Source organism: Botrytis porri (assembly GCF_014898465.1).
Source record: "Botrytis porri strain MUCL 3234 chromosome Unknown BPOR_005, whole genome shotgun sequence".
NCBI classification, from domain to species: Eukaryota; Fungi; Ascomycota; class Leotiomycetes; order Helotiales; family Sclerotiniaceae; genus Botrytis; species Botrytis porri.
In genome coordinates, this window is record NW_024066079.1 from 627,181 (window position 1) to 640,088 (window position 12,908).

Below are 12,908 nucleotides of genomic sequence, written 5' to 3' on the forward strand. Positions count from 1 at the left end.
CAAGAAGCGATGCGAAGTTATCAGCCAGAAGATCCCCTGAAATGCTATCATGTTTTAATGTAAAAGTTACGCTAGTATGTTGGGCGTATCGTGAATACTAGAAAAGGGGTCTTAGATATAGTTTATACTTATCGAGAGTCTATGGGCGAGTAACTTGATTATGTATGCAAAAGATCTATCTTTCATGTGCCCCTCCCCTTCTTTCAGATGCACGCTAGCCTCTCAACGCACCTCATCCAACCTCACCTCCGGTCTCAAAAGCTTCCAGCGATTCTATCCCCCCGTCTCCCATCTCAAAGACACCCCATCTCTGCTCCCTGTCTCCAAATTTCCTTCCCAATTTCCTATCTCTGCCCAAAACCGGACACTCATCCCTCAAAACCTCAAATACAAAACTATAAGCGACATCCTCATTCCCAAAATGAGATGTATCATCTCGACAATAAAGATTCTCAGCATCCTCTCTCTTCTTCGGGAGTTTCGAAATCATAATGTGGAGATTGAGGAAATCGTCAAAGATGCGTCCTAGTGATGGTTTTTGGGCTGTGGAGCTGAAGATCGAGTGGATGGTTGGAAGTGGGGGTGGAGGCGGAGGTTGACGAGAGGGCTGTTGGGTTGTGAAATTGGATTTGGTAGAAATAGTAGTGTTGTGGAGGATGGTGAGGATATTTTGAGTATGGGTTAGGGTGTGGAGAGTTCGTGATAGGAGGGAGAGAAGATTGTGTGCGGAGACTTTTTCGGAGTGGGTGAAGAGGTGGGATATTAGGTAGTGCATGCTGTCTATGATTAATATTTCGGGAGTGGTTGGTGTTGAGCTTGGGATTGATGTTGTGGGTTTGACTGGTGGTGGTGGTGTTAATTCGATGTCTTCCTCGTCGCTATCGCAGATCTCATCTGGGATTTTGTGTAATGGCTCTGTTTCCCTTTCAACGGGTTTGCTGGTCCGTGATGGTATGATGTTGGGTATTTTCTGATCGCCCCCGTTGTTTCCAGGCTGATCGTTTGGCCGTCCTAGCTCACTTAATACCTCCCATAACCCCTCAACATCAAAGACTCTACTAATGGCAACCAGCTCCAATAATGCATTCACTTCTTTTTGTATGTCGATCTCAGTACTTTCATCTGTATTCCGGCCATCGTTGAGATTCATAGTTATATCATTCCTACTTCTCATCTCAGATCTCCTCTTCAAAAGCCTTGATCTCAAAATTTTGACTAGAAGAGGAAGGTTAAAGGAACCTGTCGTATCTATTATCACAACTTTTGGCTTGCTTGTATTCCCCGATTCATTCTGGGACTTCTGAATGGCATCTAACAAATCGATATGTTGTAAGAGGACTGATGCTATGAGATTGAGAGATATCTAGATAGCGAATATATCAGAACCTTGTTCAATACATAATTTAATACACAATATTGCAAAAACTTACCTGTCGACTGCCTGTCGATTCATCCCCATCAGCAGCACTTAACCCTACTACGATTCCCCTTTCGAATCCTCCATCTGAATTATCCTTACCAGCGCAGAGAACATAATCATCAATCTCCTGACATCCCGTTCTGATTCGTGCCGGTCCATTAGCCTTCTCATTGAACAGCGTCCGTTGCCGCTCTTCCAAGTCAAGCAATTGATCTGCTGTTATTGGATGGGCTGATTCTGGAGGGTTCGAGACTTCTGTCTGAGCCGTATGATCTTTTCCAACCATTTTGAGAATTTTCGCAAGGTAAGTTGTCGCACATTGATAAGCGGGGAGTTATGAGACGTGTGGCCATCTTATGAAATCATGTTCTCACTTTGAATGCTCAGAATGCAAGGTCTTCGGAATCATAAATCATCATACTTGAATGAATTGTTTCCATAACTGATAAAGTATATGGCTTACTCTCATTCTCGGTGGTATTGTCGACGCGTTTGACAATCTCATAAGATCAAAGTCTCGAATCCCATCACGCCAGACAGGTAAGAGTTCGTGTTTGAAAAGTTCGCGAGGTCACGTGACTAACGTGATCTGATTTTCTCATAAGGTCACCCTCCGACATTTCCCAACGTTTCATCTACTCTACCAACTGTGAGTAACGTTCTTCAATTTCACCAAGACTTCAAATTCAACATCTACTGGTGGGAATAAAACAAAGGTAACAAGGGAACAAAGCATACACAACCTTAGTTCTACCACCAATCCATCTTAAAATAATTTTTTATACAAACAAAGCGTGCCAAGTTCCACCAATTCACATCGTCTAACTGCAAATCTAGCCCAGTAAGGAAAAGCAAAAAGCTGGGCAAATCTTCAGACTTGCAACAAAACACTTTTTTCTTCATTCTAGTTGGTTTGCAAAGTTCGTGTTTCCATTGTCACGGGTAAAGCTTACGACGACATTTTCCCGTGTGCAAGTGGCACGTCCTGGTACGGATGTATATTTCCGGTTGGGGAGGCTTGGTATGGATAATGAGACGAAAGGATTCGGGACCGAAGGTCTTGGGTATTTTGAAATTTTGAGAGGGTTCTTGCATAGCCTAACATTATGTTCTTGGGATTTGTTTTCAAAACTGTTCTCATATATTTTGGGATGAAAGAATGTCTTTCTATATAATGGTAGTTTTCATTACAAGTGTTTGAAAACTTTGATCTAGGAATCCTAAATCTTCGAGGATTCACAACATCACGATCTACGATGTGTACAACGGAAACATTCTCGTCTTTACTAGGCTACTCCGTATAGTAGACACAGGCCAAGTGCTCACTGCCTCTCGTGCCTTGTTCGTCTTATTCTGCCTGCCTTTTTGGTCGATTGTTGCAACATCCGATTATGTATCACCCTGTCTTCGCTACAGGTTCTGCAGGATGACCAAAGAAAGCAACATGAGTGAGGGGATAGCCAGAATCGTCGATTTTGAACAACATTTACTTTACCCTGGCCATTGTGTGGTTATCTCCGTCTTGGCCTGGATGTGATAGGGCAGTATCGCTTGCCTTCTACGGGCCTCACATCTCGAGACATCGTTCTCATTCTAATGTTTTTCGCCCCATTGTTTTCAGATGAAGCTGTAACGCATCACCTCCACACCAGCGGAGACAAGAACTCTTTACGCCGTTCAGGCTTGGTAGGTAGACTACATACGAGTTATCGATTCAATATATAAGCTTACCAAGACCACAGCATTTACATGGAGACATCATCTTGGAACTAGAATCGAGTTCTCCGGCATTCAGAGGAAGAAATGTGTCGCTCAGTTGAGATTACTCCCATATCAGCTTACAACTGAACTCGGCATTTAGCAATTTTTCTATAGAAAGGCCTTTCTTCTCCAACAAAAAAACACCCGGCTTTTCTAATCAAGAGAACAGCAAACGTATGAATTGCTAATTCAAGGTTCTGAGTTCCAATCAGCTTCATAGTATAGTAGATAGTACCGTAATAAAGCGTCGAACTTACTATGGTGCAAGCAGTTGTGAGCTGGGAGTAATGAGTGGTATCGATACACCAATCTTATCGACCTCTCGTCGCCCTTCGAATCAAACCCACGAGACTCCATCAAACATCATATCCAAATCGACCGGAGAATTGTGTATCAGGAAATCCGCAATTGGCCATTTCTGTGGTGCCTCAATAATGGTATGACTTAAGGCATTGAAGGTTGAAATACCAGCTAGCTTCCATTTTACAAGGCTACCAGTCTGACGCTGTTTGTCGATAGATCAAGTGCTGTCACGGAGCTCATATGCATGCTTCCACTATAGTATACTGAAAAGTCGAAGGATTCGCCCGTCATCAGTGAACGAAGCAGTGTCAAACACTCGAGCTGATACAGTTGCAGGCGTATTTTCTTCCCAGCAATCCATTCATAGCCGAGTGGGAGTTGACATGTGCGTATTGTTGTCGCCTCGATTTCTGCAGATTTCGTTTTCTCGGGTATTCCACTTTACTGCGGAAGCCGTATCTCATCACTGCTCAAGGCCATCCTCGACTTGATTAATTGTAGAAGGTGTTCTAATATCTATTTCTCTCCTGCTTCGACTCCCACGGCACAAACGAATTATACTATGGGTCACCCAGCTCCCATCCTTCAATGTCAGTGCTGAACAGGAGTAGTGATCTGATCTTAATCCGCACATCACGTTGCCAATAAGTGCGATTTGGGCTATCATAGAAGATGTTCGTCTTCATGTACCAACTCTGTTTATACGATTGCTAAATAGAGAATATGACATTCCGAACTAAAAGTCTATAAGTGGATGATCAACCACAAATGGCTTCCATAACTTTCCATTCTAGATAACGGTAAGTGCATTCAGGTGATGAAGCAATAGTGAAAGATTCTTTTCTCTCGTATCAAACTGTCGTAACTTGATAAATATAGGCCCCGAAGAGAACCACCAAGTCTTCATCTCACGAGCCTAAAGACCTTTCAATAAAGTCTGCCAGATATAATGATGCATATCAATGACCGAGGAGAATTTGAACTAATGTTGGCACCTCCTACAATCTATCGCTCTTGACGGTGGTGAAAGAGCAAATTTAATCGAATGATAATTCTGCTATCAGTATCTGTGGGTGTCCATCATCTGATACCCACAATATATCAGAGGCAGCGATTCCTCATCTCGTGGTATTCAAAGTATTCTATGAGCGGCTGTTAGCTTCAATTTCGGACGCTGAAAGTCTAGAAGAATTTATATATATATATATATATATATATATATCCAGCTCCTGATCTCTTCACTACACCGATACTACTCTCAGCAGGCGGTACTAAGCCATAATAACATCGCCTCTTGAGCCTTAATCAATCCCAAGATCTGGTCATCTGCACGATTGCACCACCTTCCTTACAGTCAAGAATAGCCACGAACGTGGTGCGCACACCACACACCACTTTGTTTGTATCTATTGTATCTTTCACACGTGGATTGTAGATAACAGCCTCTATCAACACATAGTGACACTATATTTAAATTTTCATATAATCTCGAAGTTTATCTTTGATTTTATCTACGAAAGTGGCATTATTCTCTTTTCATTTGTACAGAAAATGTTGTGAATCTAAGGGTCCATCACAAAGTTTGGAGCCTTTTTTAAGTTGTGCGTATAGTTTTTGAGCCCCTTCGTTTCTCTGTGGTCTAATTTTTTGAAGCACTTTTCCTCCTTCAGATATTGCAATGTCTTCAGGCATTTCTACAATACAGTTTCACGAGGAACAGACATTTTGTTCGCAACTCACATGCAATTTACTCAATGCTGGACGCCTGATCGATAAGTTTGTCCATCTTGACTCAGCTACTCGGGAAATGCTGGAACTTTATTTCTACTGGCCCTGCAAAACCACATATCTTCTTTGACCTGCCGCTACAACAAAGTAACATTATCTCTCAATACTTCAAACTACTTGATCTCTAAGAAATATGGAAGGTTTGGCGATAACGATTACATTTACTTGGTACTACATACTTGAAAAGTTATTAATCTCCATTGATAGTAACAAAATCTTTGCTCGAAGTCTGCCTCTAACAATACCGTCTGAGTATTGCCCACTCCCACGCCAAGCCGCGGTTAAAAATCTTACACTCTCATTAGATAACCTTGAAAGATTGTTCATTCCATCCATAAATCCTCTTCAATCGACTAGCAAACATAACCAACTTCCATCCTTCAATCTCCGACTTGTGGGGGCGGTGGAACGTGATGGACTTCTCACGGCCTACATCCTTCGCTGCTGGAGAGAAAGTGTATACCGATCCGAATTTTGGAATGACAGAGAACCCCAAATCGACCATTGCAGTTTCGAACGAAATCCAGCTGACTGAACCACGAGCTTCAGACTTGGAGAACATGGTGGAGAAGACTTGCGCCGTGTTCTTGTTGACTTTGAATACCCGAGGCAACTCCACAGTTCCTGCTTGTGCAGATTCAATAATTTCTTGGGTAAGATCATAAGGAGAGACACTTGTCGGTCAAGTCTTATCCTTTTGTCTTCGCTGCTGAATGAGGATATCTGGCCCCATAGTCTCGTAAGCGGGGTCTTCAAAAGTTTTGGGAGGCTTCTTCCCAATCTGTGCCACTCTGTCTTTCTGCTTTTCATAATGAGTTTGAACCTGGGAAACGCAATCGTCAACAAGATCCTGGTACAGAAACCCTGTCCTAGTGCCCATACGTTCCGCTGTAAGTTGATCAAGAGCATCAATAGCGCCTTCGGTCATTCCTGGCTCGAGAAGGTTTTCCATGGGTACTGCAAATTTCGAAAGATCAACCTCATGCTTTAATGGTTCAAGCTCGCCCAACAAGTTCTTGAGTCTTGATGCGTATACCTGTCCTCTTCTAGCATTTTTTTGTGGCAGAGTAACGGTTGCAGAAAGATTTTCGACAAATCTGACGATGACCGCCATATCACCAAAAGCGTCCAAAACACCATCGTGCACTTCAGATCGCTCGATGGGATGAAGACGATAAAGATTTTCTAATTTCTTGATCCAAGGAAGTGCATTGGTGACGTCGATTCCAGGGGAGCAGAGACGGAGCATATAGGAAAGTTGTGGGTTCTCCCTGGCTAAAAGCTCTGGATCTTGCTTGAGTGATACTCGTGCAAATCCATCATCATACTTTCCCGAGAAACGTTTGAAGTACTTTGCATCTGTTCCCAAGGCTGCATAGCGTTTGAAGACTTTCTGTACCCTATAGAACTCGAGATGAGCTACGTTTGATGCTTCCTGAAGCAAAATTGTACTGGCAATTTTATCGTCAGGCTTCTCTGCTAGAAGTTGAAGGAGGCGATGCATGTAATCCCAGGTTGCGGCTCCGGTCGCCATGTTATGTATCAACTCAAAGATCGATGTATTGATGTACTTATCGGCCAGCCAGGGGAGAATTCGTCCCTTCTCATCAGGTATAAGTTCCGGTCGACTAAAGTACCAGCCGTTGGCCATGTGTTCAAGAATAACTGATTCAGAGCAACACAAAACCAGATAATCGCTCACGGCGGTTTTTTGGTCGAATGAGTTGTTGATTATGTCGGCTAGCGAAAGCTTCTCTTGACAGTCTACGATGGAAAGGTTAGGAAGAGCAGAAATAACTGCCTTGTTTGATTTTTTTGGCCGGGGTTTTGTAGATTTGGTAGTAGATCCGACATCCAGAATGTCCGTAACTAATACATTCAGGTGTATTAGGGTATACAGTTGTCTAGTGAGAACGAGTTCGCCCACCTCTTTAGGAACAACAATTCTCCCTTCAAGCGCAGAGGCGAGTTTAGTTGTAATTTCGTGATAATTAGCAGTAGTGGTTGCTTTGAATGACTGACCATAGGTCCCTTCGTCGTAAAAACGAGTGAAACAGTGTTTGAAATCATGAATGTGGCGAAGGTTCTTATCGCGCATACTCTCCACGATGAACATACGGTCCCCTGGACCATCATGAACACCCGCTCTATATTGATGCAGAAGAGACGTTGTAGCTCGGTATCTCAGATGGTCAAGTAGATATTCAGGTTCTGTAGCTATGTCATGCAGATTCATCTCGGGAACTATCTTCCAAGGGGCGCCTATTGATTGATCTTTTGAGTGCTTCAAGTATCCGTCTTCTGCAACACCAACTTTAAAAACATTTACTCGCTGACTCTGATCAAAGCTTCGCCAAATCTGTTCAATTTTCGGTCCATGCAGCTTGTACTTTCTTGCAAGATCTACATGCTGAGTCTTGGTGACTTGAGCGTGGTCTGCCTCACTTTCCATGGTCGTAAATGCAAGAAAGCTCGGTTTCAGGTGGCTGATTGTCGAAATTGAAGTCGAGAGCAGAAACGAGTTACTTCCGTGTGTTCGTATGTAGTGTGGGGCATTGGACATGGGATAACCGTAGATATAGCAATTTCTCCAAATAGGGGAGGCACCCAATTAGTGGCAGGAGTGATTTGATTGTACTGCATCCATTCAAGACATTCTACAATTTGATGAGAAGTAGTGAAGTATAATTAACAAAGAAGCTTCTCTTGTACACCAAGATATATCTAGGAACTTACAGCAAATTCTCAATACAAGGAACTCACAATAATGAATTTATTTGCTTTCGAGGACGAATCACGGACTTATCCTCAACGAGAATTTAGGAATACTCGGGATAAACTTTCGACTCACCGTAATTATGCATCGAGCTCAGGTGCATACTTGGTTAGTCCTTGTGAGATTTTAAGCCTTGCCTCTTCCCTACGATATTTCGACAGGTTGTGGGCTCCGAAGCATCTCCATCTATGTTGTTGCAATGCCAACTTGTTTGGTTCGAAGCATTCCTACGCTCAATTTGCTCGTAGGGTCTCCAAAGAAAGATCGAAGACTCTGGATGATCGAATGAGGAAAGGACCAGGCAGGTTGGCTACCCAACTTTCGACCCAAATAGGGTGATCGTAAGACTCTCTCACGTGAAACTTCTGTAATACAGACACGTGATCGTCCATTGCTCACCAACTGTCTTGGTATAAGCCACCTTTATTATAAGGTAGAAGCAGGAGAGCAATGCAATGTACTTGATTCTGAGAATCCATAGACAATATTGTGTATGCGAGGTGCATATGAGTTCTCAGTGTCTCGCTTCCACTGTGGGAAGAGGGGGAAAAAGGGTGTGGCGCGGAGTTACCTCAGAGCAATCATATATATACTGATACCTATTGAGGTACTGGTCAATCTGCCGATTTTGTGACAAAAAATGAATAGCAATGATTGCTTTCAACTTCAAGAATCGATATATGTTTGATATACTTCCCTTGGAACATAAGAGCACTCACTGCCTATACGGATATCCTGGACTGTAATGTCTTACCGTTTCGGGTGGTAAGGATCAATCTGGCAGAGAATAGGTGAAGATGCCGCAGTTTCTCTGTGCAATAGGTCGAGACTGCAACTTCATTTCCCTCGCACACAGTTATCCGCAATCCCTTTCTCTTCATTTGTATAGATTAAATATTGTTGTTGTTGTTGTTGTTGTATGTCAAATTGTTGGTTTTGGCTGATGATTGACGAGGCTGTAGAATTTCCCCACACAAATGCTCGCTTAAAAATGGAAATTCTTGGCACACACAACGAGCGCTGAGGTCCTTCAACACACGACGACGAGTTTGATTACATAGGAAAGTCAAATCTTTACAACTGTACGTATAACATCAAAAGACACGCTCGATCGCTGCGAAACTTTCTGCCGGAAAGATACCTCGAATTGTTGACTGACGATTTTTGCTCGCCGTAGAACAACCTCCACTTCCTCAATTAATACCTCCCCTCACTTCTCGACGAAGGTCAAACTATAGCAATCATGGATATGGAAAAGTTGAAGAGAATGCAGGCCAGAGGTGGTGTCAGAACTGGTGAGTCTAATTCCAGCGAACACCGCAGAGGACGCGAATGGCAGGAAGATTGAAGAACTCGAGATGGGATTCCTTGAAGGATGGAGGGGTTGGAATGCCAGCTGGCTGTGCTATACAATCTTTACCGGTATCTGAACAATCAAAAGCTAACGTGTGACCGAAGGGTACGTGATAGAATCCTCATCCTCGTCCTCATGCGGTTTATGATCTACGAACGCGGTTTCAGAGCTCTACGACTCTTGAGGAAAGCGCATAGCGGGGTAGCATCGGCATGCTAACAAATACAATAGTGGAAAGGGTACACCAAGAAGAAAGGTTAAGAATGTTCACAAGAGCACCGGAATGGACGACAAGAAGTTACAGACCTCCCTCAAGAAGCTTAACGTCCAACCTATCCAAGCTATCGAGGAGGTAAACATGTTCAAGTCGGACGGAAATGTTATCCACTTCGCTGCACCAAAGGGTACTTTCACCTCACAATACGAGCTCTTAGAATCATACTAACCTTTCAATAAATAGTTCACGCCGCTGTTCCATCCAACACCTTCGCCATCTACGGTAACGGCGAAGACAAGGAGCTCACCGAGCTCGTCCCAGGTATCCTCAACCAACTCGGCCCGGATTCCCTTGCTTCCCTCCGCAAGCTTGCCGAGAGCTACCAATCCATGCAAAAGGCTGAGGGTGGTGAGGACAAGAAGGACGATGATGAGGATGATGATGATATCCCAGAATTGGTTGAGGGTGAGAACTTTGAGGACAAGGTCGAATAAATCTCCCGCACGCAAGGAAAAGTCAATTAGGAATGATATTAGAGGACTGGTGACAGCATTGATATGGAAATGATCACAATCCTCTCTTTGGCTATGTTACGGCACCTCGCTGCATGAACATAAAGTTTCAGGTAGTCCGAAGGTTACTTAGTTGTACAAAATCATACTACACATTAAGTCCTTCTATATTACAATATCTTTCCTATGGGACCAAAAGCGTCAAGATTCTAGCGTATTCATTTAATGGATGACAGAATCCAACTTTTTCTTCGGGTCAATAAACCACATTCAGACGACTGAACAGAGTAGGCACGTGTGGCTTTTAAATAAGTGATGCTTTATAATCTTTGGTGTTTCTACAAGGTATCTGAGCTACTTTCTGAGCTGTGCGACGCTGTTTCAAGGAAATGATCATCAAATTTCTCTAATATTATCATGTGGAAACTTGTGGTTGTAAAATCAACAAGATCACACTTGATTTTAGCTAATAATACACGCCAGCAATGAATGAATAGTGCCCCTTTTCAATACCTTCTTAAGTTTCTCATACCCTAGTCTACACTCTCCACATCTTCCCTTGCTTCATTGCCCCTATTTTCTTTTATGATCCTCCCATCCTTCTGATCGCCACTTTGAAATTTGCCATTTTCAGATCCATCCGAGACCTCGCTACTCGCTTCCGCGATCGTTATCGTCATTGGACCCGGATTATCACCTTCGTGAATTATTCTCGTACCTTCTGGATCTTGTTCCGATTTCTGCCCTCCCTCTCCCTTTCTATCCTTCTTAACTCTAGCTCCAAAGCTCAACTCACCCATCCTGTCTTGCCAGGTCGTTTCTCTTCTTCCCATGTTTCTCGGCTCTCCTTTCTCTCTCCTCTCTTCATCTTTTTCTCTCTCCTCCCCATCTTTCTCTCGCTCATGTCCCATCATCTCAGAAACCGTGATCCTCTTCACACCACTCCCTCCATACAATCCTGGCCCTAATGTAGTTCCATGCATATATCCCTTCATCAGATTAACAGTGCTACTCATATTACCGATTTCTTCTTCATTCTACTTGGTGCGTTTCTTCATGGCGCACACTTGGTAGGTACTGTTTAGACTGAGGATGAGGGAGAAGGAGGTTATGATCTTATGCGTGTTGCGGAGGATATGGGGGTAGCGGGAGAGGAGCTGGGTAGGTGAGGGCATGCTGCTTGGAGAGTGGAAAGTGGAATGTTTGAGGTGGGAGATAAGCCGTATTGCTAGATGGACTGAAGAGTGAGACGATGAGATATCGGGAGGTAGTCGATGGGGGTTTGAATTATTGGATGATCATAATTGAAGAGGGGGATTTAGTGATGGGCTGATATAAATACATCTGCTAATGAGGAGAAGGATATACAATCAAATCTCCTTTATTGTTGGGCAAAAGGCCATATTCTAGAGACACAATACCCCCCTTTTATTCCCCTTTTAAGTCGTTACATTTTCTCTTCTTGATTGCACCAGAGATCTTGGTCTTTCTTTCACCACCTTTTATTATCATGGCGCTAAAGGGGCTCATTATATCAAGGAGATAATCGAAAGAACAATAAATGCAACCAGTTTCCATCGGAAGACCTCATGATGTGTTCATGAATACAATGGTCTACAGTTCTCTTTGAAATTGTGCCAGCGCATCATCACCACATTTGACAAAAGAGCTTTCATTGACTTTCTGACTTGCTCTTTATGGTGTTTCAGCAAACACAGCAGGATTCCTCATACAGATTAGCTAGTAAGTTCGTGAATATAGAAGTACCCTTCTCGTGTCTTCTTTCTAAAGTTGTGATTGAACAGCATGCCATCAGGATGTAACGACTAAAGACTATTTCTATTTCTCATTCAGGACCTCAGGTAGCTTGTCATTGCAAATTCGTTGAGGCTAGCTGAAGCAAAGGGAAAGATAGAAACGATTTGAAAGATTACAGGTGTCTAAGATTCGAAAGTGCTTAGATATTGATCTTGGAAAATGCTCGAAACAATAAGCGCGTGAAATGGGTCCGATGCTCATCAATGAGACACGATTTTTGAGTATCAAAACTATTCAGATTGGATGACGTGCAGAGAATTGAATTTCTTAGATTCGAATTTCTTAGATTCGAAGGGCAAGAAAGTTTAGATAGTAAAAATAGTATTTGTTGTGACTTTTTGCACTGGCTTTTAGTTATGGACTTTGAGTTGGGCCAATATACGTGGTAAATGGGTATCTTAGACCGAATGACTCCTTTCGTTTGGCCCGTAAAATTAAGGTGTTGCTTCCTGAGCGTGAGTGAAAACGATGGTGTGTGAAGGTGGTGTCCCGTCCATTTCTGGGTTCGAGCAAGGGGTCTGTATTCTCTTGCGTGGGCGATATCCCTACTACTGCAAGATCGTAAAGTCAGTATTGCCTATCAAGAACAGAACGTGAAGGAAAATTAGAGCAGGGGGGTATTGATGCCATATAGGGAAGCAGAAAGAGTATGTAGGATATAACACAGAGGTAGAGAGTTGAGTTTGAAAATATACACGGGCAGTAAAGACAAAGGAATTGGTGAACTGTTCATAAAGACGGCACCGATGAGAAACTGTGACATTTAATCTGTTGGTATTGATTTTGAATACTTTGGTAGGGAAAATGAGACTTCGATGCAGCCAAAAACCCAGCATCTCCCATTTCCTGTTCCATTCTAACTCTCTCACCCGTACGCATTCCTCTGAATTTCGCCTCCACCTCGTACCCCCAGTGTTTTATGGCATTCAAGAGACCTTTTGACTCGTGGCATTTTCGGA

At 43.0% G+C, this 12,908-nt stretch overlaps 5 protein-coding genes across 5 annotated transcripts; 1 reads left to right on the forward strand and 4 right to left on the reverse strand.

The window, feature by feature from the left end:
* Nucleotides 1-232: 232 nt before the first annotated feature.
* Nucleotides 233-1,706, reverse strand: EAF01_003939 (uncharacterized protein; the record flags this gene model as incomplete). The annotated part of the gene is made up of 2 exons (XM_038912193.1): nucleotides 233-1,363; nucleotides 1,431-1,706. 2 exons carry the CDS (start codon nucleotides 1,704-1,706, stop codon nucleotides 233-235), a joined length of 1,407 nt encoding a protein of 468 aa, XP_038771877.1.
* Nucleotides 1,707-5,573: 3,867 nt separating this feature from the next.
* Nucleotides 5,574-5,834, reverse strand: EAF01_003940 (uncharacterized protein; the record flags this gene model as incomplete). Its single annotated transcript, XM_038912194.1, has 1 exon — nucleotides 5,574-5,834. One exon carries the CDS (start codon nucleotides 5,832-5,834, stop codon nucleotides 5,574-5,576), a length of 261 nt encoding a protein of 86 aa, XP_038771878.1.
* Nucleotides 5,835-5,954: 120 nt separating this feature from the next.
* On the reverse strand, nucleotides 5,955-7,724 carry EAF01_003941 (uncharacterized protein; the record flags this gene model as incomplete). Its single annotated transcript, XM_038912195.1, has 1 exon — nucleotides 5,955-7,724. The coding sequence occupies one exon, from the start codon at nucleotides 7,722-7,724 to the stop codon at nucleotides 5,955-5,957; it is 1,770 nt and encodes a 589-aa protein (XP_038771879.1).
* A 1,567-nt stretch (nucleotides 7,725-9,291) lies between these two features.
* On the forward strand, nucleotides 9,292-10,113 carry EAF01_003942 (uncharacterized protein; the record flags this gene model as incomplete). Its single annotated transcript, XM_038912196.1, has 3 exons — nucleotides 9,292-9,347; nucleotides 9,634-9,806; nucleotides 9,863-10,113. 3 exons carry the CDS (start codon nucleotides 9,292-9,294, stop codon nucleotides 10,111-10,113), a joined length of 480 nt encoding a protein of 159 aa, XP_038771880.1.
* Nucleotides 10,114-10,664: 551 nt separating this feature from the next.
* Nucleotides 10,665-11,147, reverse strand: EAF01_003943 (uncharacterized protein; the record flags this gene model as incomplete). Its single annotated transcript, XM_038912197.1, has 1 exon — nucleotides 10,665-11,147. One exon carries the CDS (start codon nucleotides 11,145-11,147, stop codon nucleotides 10,665-10,667), a length of 483 nt encoding a protein of 160 aa, XP_038771881.1.
* Nucleotides 11,148-12,908: the final 1,761 nt, after the last annotated feature.